Source organism: Sceloporus undulatus, chromosome 2 (assembly GCF_019175285.1).
Source record: "Sceloporus undulatus isolate JIND9_A2432 ecotype Alabama chromosome 2, SceUnd_v1.1, whole genome shotgun sequence".
Taxonomy (NCBI): Eukaryota; Metazoa; Chordata; class Lepidosauria; order Squamata; family Phrynosomatidae; genus Sceloporus; species Sceloporus undulatus.
The window spans coordinates 158,360,029-158,384,136 of NC_056523.1; the positions used below are offsets into that span (position 1 = coordinate 158,360,029).

Below are 24,108 nucleotides of genomic sequence, written 5' to 3' on the forward strand. Positions count from 1 at the left end.
TCCCCGAAGCCGCACCCTGGCCCCTTCCGACTAATTAGGACTCCGCGAAGGGGAGGATGGGCAACGGCGGTTTGGCCAATGGCGTTTAGGGGGCGGCAGGGCAGATTAACAGGCCCCGCCCCCGAGGAGGAGGAGGGACGGGTTGTTTCCTTCACTGACGACTGAACCGACCAGTAGCAAAGCTCTCCTATGAACAACAAATAAGGTGACCTAAAAAGGGGGCGGGAGCATGGAGCCGCCGCAGCCAGCCACGGCCCGGGAGCGCCGTTCCCGCTGACCAATCCCTGCCCGGGGAAAGACTCAATATCCGGGGGAAGGAAGGGGAAAGTGGGAATGATTGACAAGGAGATGGTGGGCGCGGCCCGAACTCTTTTGCCCAATCAGAGTCCGCGGTGCTGTGGCCGACCAATGAGAGGCGAGGTAGGATTTGAATGGCAGCGCAGCGGAAGGAGGCGTCTCAGAGGCGGCGGACCTTTGACCCCTCTCACCGAGGGCGCGTGGAGGGAGAGGAGCGGGCCGCTCGGCGTTGGGTCTGGCCCCGAAGAAGGGCCTCTGCCGCTATTTATTAATCTGATCTGTTTCGGCCTGGTTTATTCGGACCTGCCCCGGAGAAGGACATGCAGGGAAACAGAGAGTGTCCCTCGTCCGCCGTCTGCCCAGCATCCTCCCTCGTCTCAGCCCGCAGTGCCTTGGGCGTTTGGGGGGAAGAGATGGCATAGTTCTGGCGATGATTTGCATTAACCAAAAGGAGGAGGAAAAGGAAGAGCCCAAGCAGTAGACTCTGACACTGGGATTAGCAGTGGGCAGTATGCGGTTTTCATGCCTGAACAGTAGGCCTCTATTATCAGGAGCCAGTCAGGCGAAGTGGAGACCAGGGTTCAGATCCCAGCCAGGCCATGGGAACCCATTGGTTGGCTTTGTGCAAGTCACACTCTCTCAGCCTCAGAGGATGGCAGTGGAAACCTGCCAGGAAAGCCCCATGACAGGGTGGCCCTGGCGGCACAGCCACAAGATTGTGAGTTTGAGCCCAGGCAGGGCAGGGCAGGGCAGGGCGCTCCCAAGGCCCACTCAGCCCTCCGTTCTTTCGCAGGCCTGTAAAATGGGCACCCAGCTTGTTGGGGGCAATTGCCTCACACATTGTAAGCCACTAAAGGAGTGCTACTTCAATGAGAAGTGGTATAGAATTGGACTTGCTATTGCTTGCCGTAAGTCAGAAATGAAGGCCCACAGCAACAGCAGCAACGTATGTGCTGCTTTCCTTAACATGGCTTTCAAGGTTGCTATTTTTGACAGGTGGGCAATACGCTGGTCAACATGAATCTGCTCTGAGGTGTCTGCCGATCTTGTTTTAACTCTTCTGGCAGCTCTTCTTCTTTGGTTGCAGTGGAGACCCAACTTTGCTAATAAAAAGTAGGCAAGAGTTCCTATCAGTATTGGTTGCAGCTGCTGTAAAGAGGGAAGGGGAGTTGTTGGCTTCCTCCCCCCCCCCCATTGGATGGCTGGGTTCTGGGGAGTTGCAGTCCAGAAGCATTTGGGGAGCTGTATGTTCCCCTCCTAGTGCCTCAGCCCCTCTACTGGGAAACATGGAGGCCATAGCAGAACGCTTCCAACTCCACCCTTTTAAAGGGGAAGAACTCTGCTGGAGCAGAATTAAGGCTCTGGTCAAGCGTTGTGTTCATGCAGCAGCCAGCCAAACAGTCTTCACTGCACTGACTTTAACAGTAGAACATGTTACATTCAGGTACTGTCATATTGCCCAGCCCTGGACGTCTCCCGCTTGCCTCATTGACACTGGACTACATTGTTATTGTAAGGTACCTTCTGAGTCCACAGCCCTAACAAGGACTACATAGGACAGTGCATTTTCCCATTCTGGCAAAAAAAAAAAAAAGGGGGGGGGCTTAAACTCAAAATGCATGTTTTGTAACACTTTTTGAGTCAGAACTATAAAAATTTGTCTGTCTTCATGGGGGGAGGGGGCAGGACTGCAACCACAAGCCAAATCACTGCTGAAATCCTGCAGTTCCACTGTGTCTTGTATTAACACTATTATTAAAATTAATCATAATAGCAAACAGGAAACATGCAGCCCAAACAGTTGTCTGTCTATTGCAGGGTTGGGGAACCTTCAGCTCTCCAGAGGTTTTGCAAATCTTATCTTTCTGTCAACATGGCAAATAATCAGACATGATTTTTCACCCTTCAAGCTCACTTCTCCTCTCAGCACAAAATAATCTTTATACATGCAAATACTGTGTGCTGCATCCAGTGTCAGTAGCCATAGAGCTCATATACTTAACATTACCATCACATTGCCTCAAAAATGGTGCTGTTGATGCTGAAGAACTTGAAATTGTTGTTGTTTTTTTAAATTGAAGATTAAGCCTCATAGAAATGGATGCTGGCGTAGCGCTAAGCAGTGGTCCCCAAACTGTGCCCTTTAATTGATTTTGGACTTCAGTCCCCTGAAGCCTCAGCCATGTTGGCCAATTGTCTTGGGATTCTGGGAGATGAACTCCAGAATCCCTTAAAGAGCAGAGTTTGGGGACCACTGTGCTAAAGGATACATCAGGTGTGCAAGAGTTCCTAAGTTCAGTTGCCATCAGCCCCAGGCAAGACTGAAAGATTCCTGTCTGAAACCCTGGAAACCTGGTATTAAGTCAGTATAGGCCAGTGGTACTCAAAACCTTTCTTTTGGGCCCCCCCTTTAGATATACATGCGGATGTCGTGACTCGCTCCCCCAACATGGTATATAAATAAAAATATTTTGTTTACATAATAGTGTGTGTATTCTCATTTGCACATTCATGCATATCCACATTTTATGCAGGAGGAGGGGGGATCAGAGCCTCCAAGTCTCTCTCACACACACACTAGGTAGGGTATAGGCAGTATTCACCTAGACTGCTGGTCTGGCTCATTATAAGGCAGCTGCATGAAGAATATGAGTTTCAGCCCACATAGTAGAAACTGGCCTATATATTACAGGTTTACCAGCAAGATGGACAAGATAGTTCATAAGAGCACCGATACTACTAGATTCTACTTTGAGTGAAGTGCACAGCAGCATCCAAGATGGATAAAAATCTGCAAAAAGGCCAATCACAAAATCTGAAATTCTGCTTTAAAACTACAAAATGTTTTTAATTATATATAAACAGATATTGGTTAGTTTAAAATCAAGTCTTACAAAGGGCTACCAAACATGACACAAATATTTGTTCTTTAAAAAAGTTACATTGAAAAAATGCCAAGGTGCTTAGACTTGCAAGCTTTATACAAACTCAGAACTTTCTTTAACCTTATAAATATATCAATTTCTTCCAGTCAAAAGATGAAGGGGATGAGAAAGAAATGTTTCCCAATATTGTATGCAATAGTGAAACCACCATTTCTAACCACAAAGGCATCCTGATAAAAGTTTTGTTAGTCCATTTTGGAATTTACACTTCTATAGCAAGCGTGCCCATTTTAGCCTGATGGCTCTGAAATACCCCCAGTTCCCTCAGTGAAGTCCTCTATATATCAGTCATTTTTGTATTCTTTCCCAAAACATATGTAAAAATTGTTCAATAATTCTGTAACCATAAATAAAATGATAGACCTTCAAGAATAAGACCAAACAGATTATAGTTTATGATAATAGGAACTCTCCCAACGTTTCCTAATATTGTCACAGAGTCTGAGGTGAGGACAATCTTAGTTCAATTTCTCATGAAACCTTTTTTCTTCTAAAATGCATTATCACAAATTTATTTTTTTTTTAAAATAAAATACAGATTTTTTCCTCCAAAAAAAAATAACTGACCCTTCATTTTGCTTAATGCTTTCACATAATGCTGGTGTGACGCACTGACCCAAAACTGGAAGGTGCAATTTCAAAGTAGCATAGATGAGGCTAAGACAGGTTTAAGTTTGTCCACACTATTGCAGTACCTATGCACTTTGTGGGCTGGCCAAGGTTTTGTTGCCATCTTGAGACAAAACCTTGATGTTGCAAATAAGCCTCCATAGCTAGCTCACCCAAGTTGTATCTATAACTCTCCACCAGTTACAAAGTTTTGTGGCTTTTTCCCCCCAATGTAGAATTTATTAGGAAAAAAAACGTGAGTTTAGCTTTCTTTCTCCTTAGAAATCAATATCACTGTTTAGATTGTTTCTTGAGTCCCTTGAAATCCTGCATTGCAATTCACTGAAATAACTTCAAAAGCATTAGTGCATTCAAACCAAGATTAGCATAGCAACAAAGGCTTTGCCATTTCCAGACCTCCAGCTTTGGTGCAGTACACTTCACAAATGTGATGGTGTTATTTTGAGCAAGATTTGCAGCACTGGTGAGGACTGGGGAGAAAATTCTGAAAACTTCCTCTTTGATCTCTTTAAATTGTTGAACACCTGCAATTCAAAAGTTAACATGCAGGATTTTTAAAGCAGACTGCAGCTGAGAAACTCATGAAAGCCAAGGCTACCTGACAGATTTGCCCCAGCTGTAGGTATTCATAAAAGACTTTTGAAACAAATGATGGTTGAATTCAATACCACATTGTAGAAACATAGCATGCATTGATGCTTTGTAACCACACCTATCACTTTAATATTTAACAAATTGTAAGCATAGGGGCAGACCATGTACAGGAGTAGGATGTGGGAGAATGAATGGGATAGTGATAGGGTGTGCCCATTCACCCTGCAAGTACCATTTGGAGTTGTTTTTTTTAAAACCACTCTGCCTATTAGAGGTCAAAAAAGTCCGGTGAAATGGTTAGCAGTCCTTTAGATCAGTGATTCCCAAATTTGGTCGCCCAGATGTTTTGAACTTTAGCTTCCAGAATTCCTTATTGTTGATCAAGTTGGCTGTGGTTTCTGGGAACTGAAAGCCAAAATACCTGGAAGATCAAAGTTTAGGGACTACTGCTTTAGATGGTTAGCAAGTCATTCTGTGTCACCAGAGCTTTGAGCTTCATGGGCCCTGCTTTTTTTCCTCAGCTGGCAAGTACCATAAGCTACCATCATCAGAAAAAGGCGATTCAGCTGTTCTAATATAAAAAAATGGGGCACATCACTTCTAATTTTGCAGAAACACATTGGCCACTAAGTAAAATATCTTCTTGTTCACAAAAAGTGGAGAGTTAAGTGCACAGTCCTCATATGAAAATGTGGAAAGAAAAGGTCAGGCAAGCCTCTGCTGGCACCAGAATGAATGTAACAGAATGCCAGGCAAACACCAATCCTATATTTAAAGCCAATAGTCATGATGCAAATTAGAAAAAATGGACTCTTGCTGGCAGCAAGGTTTGCTTAAGGGAAAGTACAGTTCAGTAAAGAAGATGGAACCAGAAGGTTGGCCAACACAAAAGATGCTTTGCGAAAGTTACCAAGGGGAAGGGATGAGGGATGCAAAAATGTGAGGAGTAGAGGTGCTGCTTCCTCAGCAAAGTGAGTCCCTGCAGCAGCTGGCTCTGGAAGCCCTTCTCTCCTGAGAGGAGGCAGCCTGGAAACACCCAATCTTCAGCCTCAGCTATTGCTTTAAAACAAGTCTTGGAGTAAAACCCCCTCAAGTGTAGACTGCCAACTGGAACTCCAGCATTCCATTCAGTATTTAGTTGAAAAGTTAAGTGCAAGCAACCAGTGCAGTCCAAAGAAGCAGTGTGTTCCTGACTCTCACAGGCGGAGGTGTGGCACAGCTTTTGTGACATCCTGGAAGAAGGGGTGGTCGAGTGCTGTCTTGGCTGAGATCCTCTTGTTGGGATCATAATGCAGCATTTGCTAAAGAGGAAAGGAAAAGAAGTTACTGTCTCTGGCCAAAACAAAACAAAAAAGTGCCCCCCCCCCGTAAGGGATGTGTAGAACAGAGATGTGGTTCTACTGTAGTATCAAGAGCAGGAAATGAACTTAGCACAATAATAAGACTACAGAGAGGTAGTAAGATCCTGTTATGGGCTGTGTAGCCAATGTGGACTACAAGTCTAAATACCCTAAAAGGCAACAAATCCTGTTTGATCCTGGAAGCTAAGCAGGGTCAACCCTGGTTAAGTACATAGATGGGAGACCACCAACTAACACCCAGTGCTATAGGCTATATTTCAGAGGAAGGAACTGGCAAAACCACCTTTGAAGATTCCTTCCCTAAGAAAGCCCTATGAAATTCATGGGGTTGCCCTTAAGTCGACAGATCTCTTAAAGGTGCATATAGAAACACATACAAAGAAGGCTGTCCAAAGTGTGGGTAGTGTAAGATGAGAAATCTATTAAATTCAGAAAGAAAGCTAATGTAAAAGAACAAAACTAGACCCCTTGAAGAAGTCAGTTACAAAATGTGCTCCACCAAAGTCAGCAGTGACAATTTGCATGCCATTCTCTGGAAATTCCATGGTGTGGCACCATACTAACAGTTTAATCAAGGAGTTAATTAATATAACTGCAATGCAAATTAAATCATCAGTTTTATGCCAGTGAATAAATTTTTACATTTCTTATTTTTAACATTATTGACTTAAGTTTCAAACCTCATGGCACTGTGCCCACCATTGGCATAAAGAATAAGGGATGTGGCACTTCAACAACATGCTGAAAAAAGGCAGGATGCCAATGATTCTAAAGGCTACAACAAACCTGTGCTAGGTTCTGCCAACAACTCAAGGAAAGGGGCACTTGAATGGGGATAAACATACCCATTCATCTCTTAAAAGCAGCAGACTTTTTCTCAAGGTTTACTACAGGAAACTATTTCACAGCTCCTGGAGCTGAGGAGATAGATATAATATGCATTCACACAGTACTGGGCCTATGCAAACTCATGATAGCGAGTCTATTTCACACAAAGAAAGAATGAGAGTTTACTCTGCTAAACTTTCAAGCTAACGTTACATTTTCCTAGAGCAGAAGCAACTCTTCCTGCTCTTTACTGAATCTTACCGCCAGAAGCTTCCTGCCTTCTTCATCCAAAGGTGGAACCACCTTGCTGAAATCTTGCCGGGCCCACTTAGGAAAACTGGACTTGTAATCGGGCATGGAAGTGACACCTGGCCATACAGTTTCATCTGGTGTGCCCAGTGTGCGAAATATGCGGAACAGCTGGTCAATTTCTGAATCCCCAGGGAAGAGGGCTCTACGAGTTAACTGTTTGGCAGAAGAGAAGAGCAGAATTACCCTCAGCAGTCCTTCCTTTCATTTGCAGATGATACACAACTAATATGTTCAGTGAATGCAGGCTGGTGTAATGATTAGTGTAAGAGTAGAACAACAGAGACAAAGGAGTTTATTACACTGTCCTTTTTCCTGAGCATTTAAAAAAAAGATATTATCACACACCTCTATGTCCAGAAAATCCATTCTTTGCTAAGTACAGGAGAAGTCCAAATCGTGTATGGGATGCCTTCTGCCTGGGCATGGAGGTGTGGGATAGAATCCATTTTTAAAAGGTTTCAGCCCACACCTGGCTCAGGAAAAAGGGGAGTACAATAAACTTCATAGTGAAATCCACATTCAGCTACAAAGCTTCAGACAATCACTATATTTTAAGTAGGTTTTATTAGCTTCATTTTTCACATACATTAAAAAAAAAATATGGCAAGACATTCAAACAATGATGTGCAGGATAAAACAGACCACAAATGGTTAAGGAAGAGGAAATGAATTCAATCCAAAAAGCTCACATGGGAATCATCCCATGAGCCTTTCCCTACATGAATGATGCACAGCCTTCTGAATATGCTGCGTCTGTGAAAGAGTGAGAGAGACACATAATTTTGAACACACATTCTCCAAAGTACAAATGCCCCCCTAGTGGAAACGAAAGAGCATTTCCCCTAAAGGGCTGGTTCAGTCATCAAAAGGGGAGCCCACAACAGATCTCTACTATTCCCTGACTCCTGTTCTAGGCAGCTTCTGCCCTGGGGAAAAGGAGATGATCTAAGTCACTTCCTCTCAGATGAGGGGGTGCCAAGTCAACTGATCTTGTCAGCAGCTTTTCACAAGGCAAAGGATGTGGGGACTGTTTGATTGGAGCCAGCTTACTACACACATAGAAATGAGTGCGAGTTCTCTGCACCAAATACTCATGCTAACACTGTCCTATTATGTATTAAACCACTGAAATGGGGCTAGGGATATTCTGAGATTTTAACATAACAAATTTTGCACAAATACAGTTTTTTAATATGAGCCAGGTATATCTGCACAAATTCTTTTTATATCCTCTTTTTAAAAACCTTTTATCTTAGTAGCAGAATTTGAATCAATCTGGCTTGAGGAAAAACACAGGCCAGCAAAGCAGAAATGGAAGGGGGCACTGCCCAGGTCTAAGATATACACAATATGGCTTATACTCAAGCCTTACTGTTTGTTGCTTGAGCCTGAGGTGAGCAGTGTGTGGCTCTCTAAATATTTTTGGACTTCCAACTCCTCTCAGCCATCACCTGCACAGCCAATGGTGAGGGATAATAGGACCTACAGTCTACCACAGGGAAGGCTATACATTCCTCATCTCTAGCCCACGGCTCTCTATTTTTATTGCCAATTTGAATCCTGATTACATTAAAACTGTGAAACATTATTTTATGTATTAGAAAGCTTGACCAACTACAGTATGTTTTAAGGCTAACAATAATCCAGTTCCTAATAATAATAATAATATAAAATAATAACACATTTATGTTATATAATATATATTTCTAATCCAAAGTTATTAGTTATTAGTTCTATTCTTTGATTGTGAGTTCCTGCATGGCAAGGGGTTGGACTGGATGTCCCTTGTGGTCTCTTCCACCTCCATGATTCTATGATTAAATCTATGCCGACTACACATAATAAAATATAAAAAATATTCTCAGAAACTGAGGAAAATAAGAATAAATTCATGTTAAGCATTAGTCCTACTTATTATGTATAATTAAATCTGAACAAATATTAATACAAAAATGCTAAAGCATTTTTCATAAAAAATAAAAAATAAGTTAAGTACTAGCATTGGCATTAAACACTTTGAATAAAACACTAATTTAGAGGCCTTTCAGATGTTCAGATGCTCTGGCCACTAGCTCAAATAATAATTGTTCTTTTTAAAACGTGCTCTTTTAAAGCAAACTGTTTTGGTTGAACTTATGTTAACTGAAGGATTTGTTTTTGAATGGTATTTCTTGAGCTATAAAATAAAGTGATTCAAAGAACCAACTGGATATTGCTCTAACAATGAACAACTGCCGATAAATTGTTAAACTTAAATATTTACATTCAAGCAGTCATTATTGTTTCAGTAAGAGGATTAGAAAATAGTAATAAATATCAGACTTTTAAAAAACATATGACTAATCAATTAAAAAAACCAGAAGGTTTTTTTGGGGTGGAAGTCATTTGATTTAAACCAGCCAACCCTGGATTAAGGATACAATATAGAATTGAGCAATCAATATCATAATCATCCAGTTGCATCTTTCCACAATAATTTATATGTTGTAGGTTGCTGCTGGGAGTCTGTACTACAATTTGCTCAATTTTTTTTAAACCTCTACAGATTTTTCTCTACAGCAAATGCATTCCTTTACACCTGAAACAGACAATAGGTCACATGCATACATGTCCATGGCTAGAAAGGCCATTTTATGTCAACCTTATTCCATAATCTCTGCTCTGGGACATATGGAGAAACCAGTATAACCTGCCTTGATTACATTATGCAAAACATGTGAGGAAGGTTGAGACTAAGGAGGCAATATAACCAAAAAAAGAAAACTGATCTGGTGTGTAGCTGTGTGCTGTTCTCTATATAATGTGTACTCAAGCCATTTGCCTTGTATGCACTCATAATTGTGGTGAAAACTGGGAAAGGTCTGGTGAATGAAGAGTGTTGTCATTAGCTAAGGGTGCTTGAAACACACTGTGGTGCTTGCTAGACATTTGGAAGTCCAGTAATAGAGGAAACAAACTGATCATTCCATCTCTACAAAATGGGACACGCTATTACACTGGGGACTAGAGTTCCAAAAATTTTCTTCCCCAGTTTACTGTATTCATGAATAGTGGCTCTAATTATTTAAGAATCGGGATCACAAATGTTCACAAAAGCTAAACAGCCCTTAAAAAGTTTTTGCACACACACTGTTAACATAACTCATGTTGTCATTTTCCAGCACAATAAGTTTACAGCTTCTGACTCTCTCTTCCCAGAAAAGTGTGTTTTGTTTTTAAGACACTGCTCCAAACCCGAGATTCTAGCTTAACAAAACATGCAACCTTGTCTGGTTACATTGATCTCCTGTCTCCTACCAGGGCAGCCTAATTCCCAATGGACAGCTCTGTCCCACATACCTACCATCTCAGCAAAGATGCAACCCAGACTCCATATATCCACCGCAGTTGAGTAATATTTGCAGCCAAGGAGAATTTCTGGAGCACGATACCAGAGGGTCACCACCTAGTGGAGAGCAAAACACTGATTAAGAATTCAGTATTCATCTCCTCTTTGTGATTGCTGGTGCCTTCAAGCCGTTTCTGACTTATGGCGATACCATCATGGGGTTTTCATGGCAAGATTTGTTCACAGCAGGTTTGCCATTGTTTTCCCCCAAGGCTGAGAGCATGTGGTTTCATGGCCTAGCTGGGAATGGAACCCTAGTCTCCAGCTGTAGTCCAACACTCAAACCACTATACCACACTGGCTCTCATTCATCTCCTTTACAGATGTGCAATTAAGTTATAAACCACTGACAAACAGATAGTTGCATCATATTCCCTGCATCAGTGGTACAACTCAAGCCTCTGAAAACAAAGATGATTTGCTTTCAATTCAAACTGGAATGTACACAGCCATTCCTTAAATGCCTCAGGGTAAGCCTGACTGTGTACACCTAGAACTGGATAATCAAGAGGCTTGGTTAAACAGTATCCCCAAGGTTATTCTGGCAATAATTAGAAAGTTAGACAAAAACTGAATCCAAATAAAAACATAGAATGATTTTTTGTTTTTTAAAATCTTAATTCGGATTAAGAAGTAAACAAACAGTGACTCAGAAAAACGTCTGGGAATAAGATATTGCTGCTCCCATTGATGGTTTGCTGATGTGATGTTGTTGACCTTCTGGTCAGTTTTTAACTTGTATGTTTTTTGTTTGTTTGTTTGTTTTTAATTCTGCATTGGATTTAATAATTTTTTAAGGAGGGGAGGGCACCAGGGATTTTATATGTGCTGTGTTTTTAACTTTGTTAGCCACCCCGATTGTTCTCAGAGGGGCGGGATACAAATATATTATTGTTGTTGTTGTTGTTGTTGTTGTTGTTGTTGTTGTGCAATGCCTTCCCTTAAAGGGCCTGTGAATTTAGAAAGCAATAGTCCTCTTCCCAACATACTTTGCTGATCACTTGTCAGGCTGCATCCGCACTGCAGAAATAATCCTATTTGACCCCACTTTAACTCCCACGGTTCACTGCTATGGAATGCTGGGAACTGTAATTTCTTGAGGCACTAGAGCTCTCTGACAAGAAAAAATGTCTCATAAAACTACAGTTCCCAGAATTTCACAGCACTGAGCCAGGGCAGTTAAAGTGGGGTCAAACTGGATTATTTCTACTGTGCAGATGCAACATCAGTTAATAATAATACTTATTTATTTATACCCCACTCTTCAGTCAAGGCTATCAGAGCGGTTTACAATTTGTTAGTTCTTGAAGGAGAGAAAGACAAGCCAGCTCCATCAGGCCTCCGAGGTAGAGCAGATCTGCTGGACTTTTCCCCTTCCTCACTGCCATTCCCTTCTCCTTTTGTGTCTTGTCTTTTTTAGATTGTAAGCCTGATGGCAAGGAAATATCTAATTAACAAATTGTAAGCCACTTTGATAGCCCTGGCTGAAGAGCGGGATATAAATAAATAAGTACATTATTATTATTATTAGTTAAGTACCTAGACTTTTTATAAAAAGAGTTTTAAGGACTCTATTTTGAAGAAAAGTTATATCTTAGTGATAGAGCATATGCTTCATCCATTTCTGAGTAGAACTGAAAAATCCCATCCTTGAAACCCTGGCAAATCTAGCCCTTAGCAGACAATGACAACCTCCGACCGAAGCAGTGACCAGGGATGGCATCTCTCCTCTAGACGCCTGTCTGGAGTCAGTAATGGGCTGGATGAGGGAAAACAGACTCAGCTTGAATCCAGAGAAAACGGAAGTACTCTTGATAGGTTCCCCTGGCCCGGGGATGGAGATTTGTCCACCTGTCCTGAATGGGGTCACGCTTCCCCTGAAGGACTCAGTTCGCAGTCTGGGGGTGCGTCTGGACTTGTTGCTCCACCTTACATCTCAGGTGGATGTGACAGTCAGGAGCACTTGTTATCAGCTTCGGCTGATACGCCAGTTGCGACCCTTCCTGGGCCAGGGGGACCTTGAAACGGTGGTGCATGCCCTGGTAACCTCTAGGTTGGATTTCTGTAACACGTTCTACATGGGGCAACCCTTGTACCAAACTCGGAAGCTTCAATTAGTGCAGAATATAGCAGCTAGGTTAGTCACTGGATGCTCCAGGACTAGCCACATAACACCTATTTTGCAAGATCTTCATTGGCTGCCCATTCACTTCCGAGCCCAATACAAGGTGTTGGTAATGACCTATAAAGCCCTAAATGGCTTGGGCCCAGGGTACTTGGAGGACCGCCTCTTCCCATATAATCCGCCCCGCACTCTCCGATCGGCCGGGAAGCAATTGTTGAGGGTTCCTGATACGAAGTACACCATGACTGCACAGAGGGCGTTTTCCAACTCGGCCCCGCAGCTTTGGAACTCTCTTCCCGGCGAGCTCTGCTTGGTTACCTACTTGACCTGTTCAGAAAGAAGCTGAAGACCTTACTCTTCCAACAGGCTTTCCCCCAGACGCTGTGATTTCTGCTCTCTCCCCGTTACACTAGCATTTTAAGCTAGTTATTGTTGTGGTTTTTAACCTTGTAATTTTTATCTTGTTTTTAATACTCTGATGTATTTCATGGATTTTTTATGTGGATGCTGTTTGTAAATTTGTACATTGTGTAGTACCTTTGTTGTAACCCGCTTTGATCTCTTTGGAAAAGTGGGCTATAAATAAACAGTATTATTATTATTATTACTATTATTATTATTATTATTATTATTATTATTATTATGTTTATTATTATTATTATGTTTATTATTATTATTATTATTAGATGGATCAGTAACCCAATTTGTGAGGCACCTTCCAATGTTTTTCCCAGCTGACATGTCCAGGAAGTCAGAATCCAAATCTCCAGAAACTCACACAAGACCTAGACTCCACCTCTGTGTCTTCGATATTAATCAGTTGTTAAAACTCTACTATTGTCCATATGGCATTATTCTCACAAAAGAACCCCACTCCCATGGCATCATTTTACAGGAATGCTTGCTGACTTTTCAACCATTTTCCATAACCTTATCCTCTTCTCCAATATACAGGAAATTAAAGCAGCATGCTTCTCTAATCCATGACTCTATTTCACAGACTGCCTGGAACAAAGGTTACCATATCAACTTTGGCCTGGCAGTATTTTATTTATTGCACTCCTTTATATCCCATTATTCCATCTGAGAGGGGGAAAATGCAGTTAGCAACTACTGTATTTAAAAATATAAATAAATATTTTTTAAAAAGAAAAAGAAGACAACTATATGCAATGCTTCAAGAAACATTAGGACATAGCAAAACATGTATGATGTAACAAGACAGACAAACACCACTGAGAACAGTTTTCATCACACACCAGTAGCAAGCAAATTTGAAGCACAGATGTTGTTCCTAATGGCCCTATGGCTGAAATTGTCCTCTTCTATCCTCTATGACTGTGCCACTTTTCAGATGCTAGACTGCATACAGGATAGGGATGCTAGGTATTGCATAAAAATTGCAATGGTTGGCCCACCCTGCACTTATGTATGACAAATTGTTGTTGTTGTTGTTGTTGTTAACAACAACAACAACAATAACATTGTTATTTTATTGTTCTTATTACTTTATATCTAGCCCTTTCCAAAGAACTGGGATTCAAGGCACCTTCCAAAAATTAAAACAAATACAAATACTGTCAGTCATCTGTATCCACAGATTCAGTCATCACAATTTGAAAATATATTTTTAAAAATTCCAAAAACCAAGCCTTGATTTTGCCATTTTATATAAGGAACACAATTTTACTACCCCACTGTATCTAATGGGACCTGTGCATCCACAAATTTTGATGTTCACAGGGGGTTCTAGAACCAAACCCCAGCAGATAGCAAGGGCCTACTGTAAAAACACATACTAAGACTTAAGTAAAAACATACAAAGAGCTTATTCCATTTTAAATATCCATACATTTAAAATAATTTAAAATAAATCCAATTAAAAGGCAAAAGATAATAACCAGTTAAAGAGCACACTATTAAAACCCCTTATAATAAGGGCCAGAACAGACAGGCAAAAATTAAGCTGCTTTGGGTCACTTTGGAGGTATGCTGTTTAAATGATGCATGTGCCCGAAGAGGCTGGAAACTGTGCCAAAGCCATGCTTCAGTCCTAAAGACTGGAGCGCAGCTTTGGCACAGCTTCTGGACCCTTAAGATATGTGTGTCTTTTAAACAGCATATCTCCAAAGTGACCCAAAGCAGCTTTATTTTGGCCAGGGTAGTGTGAGTGCTTTAAAAATCCAAAGAAGTCTTTTGGAAGCAAAGAGACAGTTAGCAGTGTTCTAAAACACATCATTTATTCCAAGCCTTCCTCAACCTAACACCCTCCAGATGTTTTAGACTACAACTCATATAACTTCTGGTTGGCATGGCCAAAGAGTGGGGATGGTGGGAGTTATTGTCTGAAACATCTGGAAACTACTAAGTCAGTGGTTCTCAAACTCCAACCCTCCAAAACCAAGCTGAAATACCAAGATGAAAGACCAATGTTTGGGAACAACTGCACTAGACTGAGGATTGTTAAAGTAGCTGCTAAGCTTTCTCCAAATGCAGCTCCATATATTTATTTAATTTAATACAAGCAGCTACTATGAAAACAATCTATATATGATTGATTTGGTAACCATTTCCAAGTTTAAGCATCATACACAGATCACCAGACCTAATTTGTCAAATAATGGTAAAGAAAAGAGACACCCAGCAGAGATATCATATGAAGAGACAACAATTTAACTAGGATATTTCCCAAATTAGAAAGACTATAGGACAAACAAAAGAAGATGTAGGGAAGGAGAGACACTCACTTCATGTGTGTAAGTTCGTACTGGCACTCCAAATGCACGAGCAAGTCCAAAATCAGCCAGTTTTATTGCTCCCTCGGCATTGATGAGGAGGTTCTGTGGTTTCAGGTCACGGTGGAGCACACGATGCGAGTGGCAGAAAGCAAGGCCTTGCAGTAGCTGGAACAGATAACTCTAAGGGGAAAGACAAAGGATGACTGAGGAGACAACTTCCCCATGAAGCAAGAAAGTTCACTCTTTTTTCAATGTGGCCTCAGGACAAAGGCTGACAGGTAAGAATCTGGGAACCAAGGTCAGGATTCAGCCGAGCAGAAAAACTGAGTAGAGCCAGGAAGATGTCTTCCCTACTCAGACAGCTCCTTGAACAAGACACGTCTTTCTTTTCCTCTCCCCTAGCCCTCTGTACCACTAAAACTCTGCTCCAGGGGCCTTCTCAGCCCTCCAGAGCAGATACTGAAGCAATGGCCTGTTACAGACAGCCAAAATAAAGCTGCTTCGAATCACTTTGGAGGTATGGTATTTCAATGATGCATGAGTCCTAAGAGTCTGGAAGCTTCACCAAAGCTACATTCCAGTCCTTAGGAGTGGAGCGTGGCTTTGGTGCAGCCTTTGGACTCTTAGGATGCATGTATCATTGAAATACCATAACTCCAAAGTGACTCGAAGCAGCTTTATTTTGGCTGTCTGTAACAGGCCTATGTGAAGGAAAGCACATGGGTGAGAGGAATCACTCTGCCTGGATCCACCTTCTACAGCCTAAGTATTCAGTTGGATCCTGGCCAGTCACAAGTCCTCCTCTCTTCCTACTTAAACACTGAGTGAACCCACTAGAAGTGACTCAACAGGTTAGCAGAAATTACCTCAATCCCTTGCCATTATTACGTTAATTTAATCATAGCGACTTAACCTCCCTTAACTGGTACACCTAAAAGGTTCAAGTAGTAAGAGGGAAGATTGTGCTGATTTGTTTGTTTTTACAAAACTTGTATTTTGGTCTTTGAATTACCTGAGAGGTTGTGAATTGTCCGGAGTAGTTCTTCTGACATGAGCATGAAAGCTAGAGTTTTAGGGTACAATCTATCTTTGTGAGTTCTGCTAAGCCTATAGGAAAGTATGTCCAAAGGACTGAAGGGAACCTTCCCCTTCCAATTGGCCCTTCGGTACATATGGATCTGAGTGCATCTGTCATTACTGAGAATCTTAGTTCAGAACATGCCACCCTAGAATATGAGCCAGGAATTTTATTTTAAATTATTGATCAGAGGTTCCTGAGAAAGCTTCACTGTGCTCTATGCTTCATTCACGGTGTGTATCAATTGTGCCCTACCCACTGCTATTGTAAGCTGCGGGAAATCGCTTTGAAAACACATTCTACTGCACTCTCAGAGATGTCCTGGAAAGTCTATGTGTGCAGGAGTACAGGGGAGATGAAAATAAACAAATCAAGGATCCAGCAACTATTTGTTTTACTTTGCCCTAGCTATCTTTTGCTTCCTTAACTACTCACCTTGATAAGGGGTAACTCTACACCACTGATTGAAGATGAAGAATCCATGAACTTCTTTAGGTCCTGATGCAGAAACTCAAAGACCAAATAGAGTTTGTTTTCTGTATGGATCACATCCAGCAGTCTGAAGTCAAGGAGGAGGGAAGATGGATGAATGAACAAAGAAATGAGGAGTTTGATAAAGGAATGTAGAAAGGTGGCTGCTGCATTGCAACTGTTAGTCCAATGGGTCAAGAATAATATTCAAGAAGCCCTTACATCTCCAAGTTTAGTATTACACATAGTATGCAGCCTTCCTTGTTGTTTTTTGAATACATTCTTCTTTGAAAGCTCCAGTGCCTGTCAGGTCTTGAACAAGCTACCTCCCAGCAGAGTTGGGAAATTGCATTGCTTACACCAGGGTATGGAAAACAAAACGGTGGCCAACAGTCTGGAAATGATCAATATACATCCCCTTCCACAAAAAAAGAGACACAAAATACTGCAGCAATTATAAGATCACAGCTTTACTCTCCCATGCAGGGAAAATTATGCTCAAAATTCTGGAGCACAGACTCCATTTGTACATGGAGAGAGACATCCCAGAGGTGCAAATGAGGTTCAGAAAAGGAAGAGGCATTAGGAACCATATTGCATATGATGGTTAATGGAGCATACAAAGGAATTCTGGAGGCGAGGGGATCACCATGTGCTTTATAGACTATGGATGGCTCTTAAGGCCATAAGAGTACAACTACATCTCGTAGTCCTGAGAAATCTATAGTTAGGACAAGAGGCTACTGTTAAAACAGAATTCGGAGAAAAAGAATGGTTCCCAACTGGCAAGGGGGTCAAGCAAGGCTGCATTCTACCACCCTATCTGTTCAACTTGTACGCAGAAAATATCATAATGAAAGCAGGTTTAGACTCAGAAAAAGGGGGAATGACGATAGGAGCAAGAAACATCAACAATCCTAGATATGCAGATGACACCATATTACTAACAGACAGGATCAAACACTGATCAGAATGATGACTGCAGTCAAGAAATAAGAAGACTAGGAACAAGAGAGGCAGCTATGAAAGAACTAGCCAAGATAGTAAAGATATATAACTGAAGACAAAGTTAGAATTGTCCAAGCCATTGTATTCCCCAACACCATGTATAGATGTAAGAGGTGGATAGTGAATAAAGCAGGCAATAAAATTCATTTGAGATGTGGTCTGGAACAGAGTGTTGAGGACACTGGACAGCCAAAAATCAAGTCTGAAATCTCCCTGGAAGTCAAGATGATCAACCCCAGCTGTCATACTTTACCACATCATGAGAAGGCATGATTCGTTATAAAAGACACTAATCCTAGGAAAGGTAGAGGGTAGTAGAAAGAGAGGAAGACTGCATGCCAGATGGACAGACTCAACTAGAGTGAACATGGGTCTGCATTTGCAGGAACTAAGCAGAGCAGTGGAGGACCAAGGGTTGTAGAGATGTCTCAGCAACAGGTTCACCATGAGTTGGAGCTGACTCAAGAGCAGTTAACGATAAACACCAGGGTTGGGTTGAGAAAACATTAGCCTTCCAAATGTTTTAGTCTACAGCTCCCATAATCTTTTAGGATTAGCCATGCTGGCTGAGTTCTGGGAGCTGAAGTCCAAAGTATCTGAAGGGCTAAACATTCCTCATCTTTAACCTTCAATGGTTTCCTTGACAAATGGACTAGAACTGTGGGTTTTCCCACCACTCCACAAATGACATTCATTTCAGAGCACCTCTTCTTTCCCAACTTCTGTCCATGAACCTACTTGACAATGTTGGGATGGTTCAGTTCCTTTAGCAGTGAGATTTCCCGGATGGCTGTGCTTGGGACTCCCTCTGTTTCCCTGGAAGCAAACAGGAAAGACAAGGTGAAAAGGTTGGAGATGAAGCTACAGGGCTGACTAGATGGTTGTGCTCCAGATTTATTATCTTGCCTTGATTCATTTCATAATATGGCTGCTTTTCACAATGGCTAAATGAAAAGAGACCCGTAACAACTGGACCATTGAGTGTTCTTTCCAAAGGAACAAGCCACATATTTCCAAGTACAAAACTGCTCTCTTAGCAGCACCACAGAACTAAGCATTGTTTTCCATCTTATGAATGTGATATATGTGTGTGCTCGTGTGTTATCAGAGTACTGGAAAGCATGTTTAAAAGCAGAAAACAGTAAGGAGCAAGCTCAGTGTGCTCTAAGATGGTCAACTGTTTATTGTTTTTAAAATAACCCAAAAGGTTTCAACTTGTAATTGAAAAGCTCCTGAAAAATACTCAATGGTCCTGTATTTTGGAGTGTTTAGAACTCCAGTGATTACTACTAAAGGCCCTGAAAATCTTTTCTCACACATACACTTTTTAGTACTCTCATAACACACACATATGCCTAGTTTACATAATGTGTATTCTCTCCCTATTTTGTCCTCAGAACAACCATTTGAGGTAGATTAGGCCTGCCACATTTGCGGATTTGAGCAAACTGCAACTACGGTTCATCTTAACTAATAAGAAATGAAAAAATATTGGGTTTTGTAAAGGTATAGTGTTTAAATGTTTATAGCACAACAGCACAGGTTGCTATGTTGTTTCTATGGGGAAATCATGTATTACGTTCTTTTTAATTTGGAGGTGACCTTTTTTTAACACAGCTAAGAATTAATAGGTTTTTAATTGCTTTTAGACAAAAGTTCCTTGAAAAATGATACAGGAGTATGAGGTTGTGAAACTTTCATACCCCTAATGTACACCATCTTGAGCTTTTTAAGTATCACTTAGGATGCACGAGCAGCACACCCTGAAAAAGTGTACCCAGCATGAGACTTAAGCACTGGCGTATGCTCACACAAAGCCTGGAGCAAACTACCAAAGTCACTTTGCACATACTACTTATAGAAGCTCTGCTCTCCAAGCCAGTCAAGCAGAGGCAATAACCACACCAACCGAAAGATATGGAAATTCAGGCCCCTCCAGCAGTCTAAGGAACAGAACCAAAGATCCAGCTTGGTACCAGGTTGAGATTTTTCTCTCCTAATCTCACTGCAAAAGCAATTCAGTGACCAGCTACCCCGAGAAAGCCAGACAATAAAGAAAATTTCCCATCTCCAGTACTGCCTGCTAGTCCTCCAATATTAGTCGAACGTATATTTATCTTACAGCTGTTTATAGCATTCAAAGACACAGCTATGTTAGCCTGCAAAATTAGTCTGCAAAGGGATCTTGTAGCATCTTTACGACTAACTGCTATGGCTTTCATTCAGTTAGTCTCAAAGGTGATCCAAGACCCCTTTGCAGACTATTTATAGCAATTAAGATTCCACTTCAACTTCTTGTGGCCCCTGTTCCACAGAATCCTGGAATATGTAGTTTAGTGATGGGCTTTCAACTCTTCCCTAGTTCGAGGCCACTGGGGCTATCTAGAGTCCAAATTCCAGGTGTCTTACCAAAACTACCAAACCTTACAGCAGGGGTCGGCAACCTCCGGATGCGGCCTGCGGGCGCCTTTCTGCCGGCCCCCAGTCCCTCCTGCCGCCGAAATCGGCGCCGATTTCGGCCGCCATTTTGAAGGGCAAAATGGCGGCGGCCATTAGGAGGCTCGATGCGGCCTCTGGAGCCCTGAAACTTGCTTGCTCTTTTCTGGGTTGAGACAGTGGCATGCATTTTTTGCTGTTTTGTGGCCTTGCCTAGTCGCTTCCATTCTTGCAAATATTGCTATTATTATTGTTGTTATCCTTTGGTATTCTCTTTGCAAAATCCCCCCACATGGACTTGCTCACTCTTTTCTGGGTTGAGACAGTGGCATGTGTTTTTTGCTGTTTTGTGGCCTTGCCTAGTCGCTTCCATTCTTGCAAATATTGCTATTACAGTGGTACCCCGGGATACGAAATGACCGCGTTATGAAATTTCTGGGATACGAAAAAATTAGATAGGAAAAAACTGTTCTGGGTTACGTTTTTTTTTTTCGGCTTACGAAAAATTTTTTGGTGCTTTTCGGCGCTTTTTCGCACGAAATCGCGGCTTTCCAGCGCTAGCGGCTATGGCTTTTTCGGGTTGCGAAATCTTTCGGGTTACGAACGGCGCCGCGGAACGAATTAAATTCGTAACCCGGGGTACCACTGTATTATTGTTTTTGTTATCCTTTGGTATTCTCTTTGCAAAATCCCCCTACATGGACTTGCTTGCTCTTTTCTGGGTTGAGACAGTGTGCATGCATTTTTCCTGTGTTATGACATTGCTGGCCCTTGTAGCTTCTTGCAAATATTATTATTATTATGCGGCTCTGCCCCCCGGAGGGTGGAAACTCCACCCCTGATATGTGGCTCCGCCCCGGATAGTGGAAGCTCCGCCCTGGCATGCGGCTCCGCCCCAGAGGGTGGAAGCTCCACCCCCCGGCTTCGGCCCCCCCAGTTGTCTGAGGGACAGCAACCCGGCCCCCAGCTCAAAAAAGTTGCCTACCCCTGCCTTACAGGGTTGATGACAGTTAATACAAGACCAAACTGCTCAAAACTGTTGCAACCCAAACTTTGAGTCTCTCTTGCTAGATGCCCATGTCACAGCAGTGTGGAGAAGTCTGGTGCTGTGTTAAGTGTCATCCCTCTAAGGCTGACAGCGTGAGTTTAATTCCCCTTGACAGCCAAGGCCTGATATTATGGGGGAAAGTCTCAGCCATGCAAGCCTCTGATAGTGCATCCACACACAATAGTAATAATTGGCCAGGGTGACCAGATGTCCTAACCCCAAAGGAGGACTAGGCACTGCAAAATGGAAGACGTTTAAGAAAAACGTTGGAGACTACAAAATAAAAGCTAAACACTCTCATATAAATTCCTGGTTCTTAGCCATGCCCAAAATTGAGGACATTTTGGCTTTCTTCCTGGATCAGGAGGATGGCTGGTCACCCTGACTTTGACACCACTTTAAGTGCTGTAGCTCCATCCTAGGGAATCCTGGGATTTGTAGTTCTTTTCTTAAATGTATTTATTATTATTTAAGAAAAAAGTTGCTCTTTGTTAGTGAATATGTTATCTTTGTATCAATTAATGTTTCTAGTATGATTGTTAATTTTTTCTTAAATAATAAAAATGAATGTATTATTATTTAAGAAAAAATTAACAATCAACTTGCATACTAAAACATTAACCAATACAAAGATAACCTATTCACTAACAAAGAGCAACATTCATGCCACAAAACAAATCAAAACAGTTTGATACTGACTGTTCTATCAAACTCAGGTCCAAAACACACACTGCAGAAACAATCCAGCTTGAGCCCACTTTAAGTGCCCTGGCTCAGTGCCAGGGAATTCAGGGAACTGTAGTTCTGTGAGACACTGAGCCTTCTCTGTCAAAGAGCTTTGTAGCCACAATAAACAACAATTCCCAGGATTCGCTAGCACTGAGCCAGGGCAGTTACAGTGGTCTCAAACTGGATTGTTTCTTCAGCATGTTTTGAACTTAAGTGAAAGAAAGTAGTCAATTTAAAGGTATAATAGCTGTGTTAGTCTGTAGAATCAGTCTGTAGAGAGATCTTGTAGCAACTTTGGGCCTGAACAGACAGGCCAAATAAAGTTGCTTCAGGTCACTTTTGTTTAAATGACACACACATCTTAAGAGGCCAGAGCCGGGCCAAAGCTTTTCTCCAGTCCTTAGGAGCAGGGGCTTTCCTAGATGTAAATCTACTTCCTCAGATGCAATAGGAGGACCTGATACATCTGAGGAAGCAGACTAATGTCTACAAAAGCTCCTGCTGACTTCTTTCAGTTAGTCTCAAAGTGCTCAAGATCTCTCCACAAGACACAGTCCTGTGAGTCTGGAAAACCAGTATGCAAAACGATCCTGGCGCACCAATTCCCAGGATTCCCTAGCACTGAGCCAGTGCAGTTAAAATGCTCTCAAAGTGGATTATTTCTGCAGTGTGTTTTGGACATAAGTTACCCATACTTCTTCTAAACCACCGTACGTTTCTTTTCCGCTTCCGTTTTATTAATGGGATGTGTAGTTTTACCATGCTTTTAAGCCTTTCTCTGTCCAAGAGTGCTGGGGCCTCACAAAACTACAAACCCCAGGATTCTGTAGGATGGATCCATGGCAGGGAATGTGGTGTCAAGCTGTATTGTTTCTACAGTGTGGAAGATGTACCCGGAGTCTCTCCTCCTCCTCCTCCGGGAAGCGGGATGCCAGCCTCTGTTGTGGTTGTTGTTTGTGTGCCTTCAAGTCCACTTATGGCAACCCTAAGGCGAACCTGTCATAGGGTTTCCTTGTCAAGACTGGTTCAGAGGGGGTTTGCCTCTGCCTTCCCCTGAGGCTGAGAGAGTGTGACTTCTTTTAAGCAAACCCCCTCAAGCTTTTTCAGGGCAAAATGGGAAGCAGGATGGAAGGTGTGGAGAGAGAGAGAGAGTGAGAGTGGGGGGCAACAGGGGGACCCCATGCCCTCTGCGCCAAGGAGGACATTCAAGGGAAATGGGGGACAGGGCCAAAAGAAACAAAACACTCCCAGGGAGATAAACGCCTCTTCTTAGTCCTGCTCAAAATGGAGGGCATTCAAAGAAAATGGGAGACATTATACCAAATAAAAGCTACAAAGTACTCCTAGAAAGACAAATTCCTGCTTCTTAGCCATGCTCAAAATGGAGGACATTCAAAAAAATGTACAAGATACAAAATAAAAGCTAAAGACACTCTTGTAAATGCCAATTCCTGCTTTTTAGTCATGCTCAAAATGGAGGACACTGAAGAAAAATGGAGGACATTATACAAAATAAAAGCTACAAAACACTCCTAGAGAGATAAAAATCCTGCTTCTTAGTCCTGCTCAAAATGGAGGACATCAAGAAAAATGGGTGACATATAAAAATAAAAGCTACAAAATACTTATCGAAAGGTAAATTCCTGCTTTTAATCATGCTCAAAATGGAGGACATTCAAGAAAAACGGGGGACACATGACCCAATAAAAGCTAACTGCACTCATAAAAATACCTACTTCTCACGCTCAAAATGGAGGACACTGTACCAAATAAAAGTTCCAAAACCCTGCTATAGAAAGGTCACTCCCTTGAGTCCTGGGGAAGAGGAGGGCGGCCGAAATGTAGGACGCGTCCTGGGAAAGGAGGACGGGGCGGACTCACGTGTCCAGGCGGATCTTTTTGAGAGCGACCACTTCGCCGGTGACTTTGTTCTTGGCTTTGTAGACCACGCCGTAGGTGCCCTCCCCGATCTTCTCCACTTTCTGGAAGTTCTCCATAGGGAAGGGAGGGAAAGGGAAAGCAAGGCAGTCAAGGGAGCCAGTTGTTGCAGAGGAGGAACGCCTCTCTCTCCGCTCCAGCCTCCCTTTCTGGCGCGCGCGCGCTCTCTCTCTCTCTCTCGC

General features: G+C 42.2%; 1 protein-coding gene across 1 annotated transcript; it reads right to left on the reverse strand.

Moving 5' to 3' along the window:
• Positions 1-3,125: 3,125 nt before the first annotated feature.
• Positions 3,126-24,108, reverse strand: CDK2 (cyclin dependent kinase 2). Its single transcript, XM_042449499.1, has 7 exons — positions 23,870-24,108; positions 18,514-18,591; positions 16,732-16,855; positions 15,228-15,398; positions 10,311-10,412; positions 6,917-7,120; positions 3,126-5,767 (listed from the first exon to the last, which is right to left on the reverse strand). Exons 1-7 carry the CDS (start codon positions 23,983-23,985, stop codon positions 5,663-5,665), a joined length of 900 nt encoding a protein of 299 aa, XP_042305433.1. The 5' UTR covers positions 23,986-24,108; the 3' UTR covers positions 3,126-5,662.

Bases quoted from the DNA above. Each gene is read 5' to 3' on its own strand.
- CDK2 (XM_042449499.1), bottom strand. From the start codon at position 23,985: ATGGAGAACTTCCAGAAAGTGGAGAAGATCGGGGAGGGCACCTACGGC. The intron at 16,856-18,513 runs GTAGGTTCATGG...CCTTGACTTCAG, and splicing joins AACCATCCCAACATTGTCAA to ACTGCTGGATGTGATCCATA. The intron at 5,768-6,916 runs GTAAGATTCAGT...TTTCCTCTTTAG, and splicing joins AAGGCAGGAAGCTTCTGGCG to CAAATGCTGCATTATGATCC.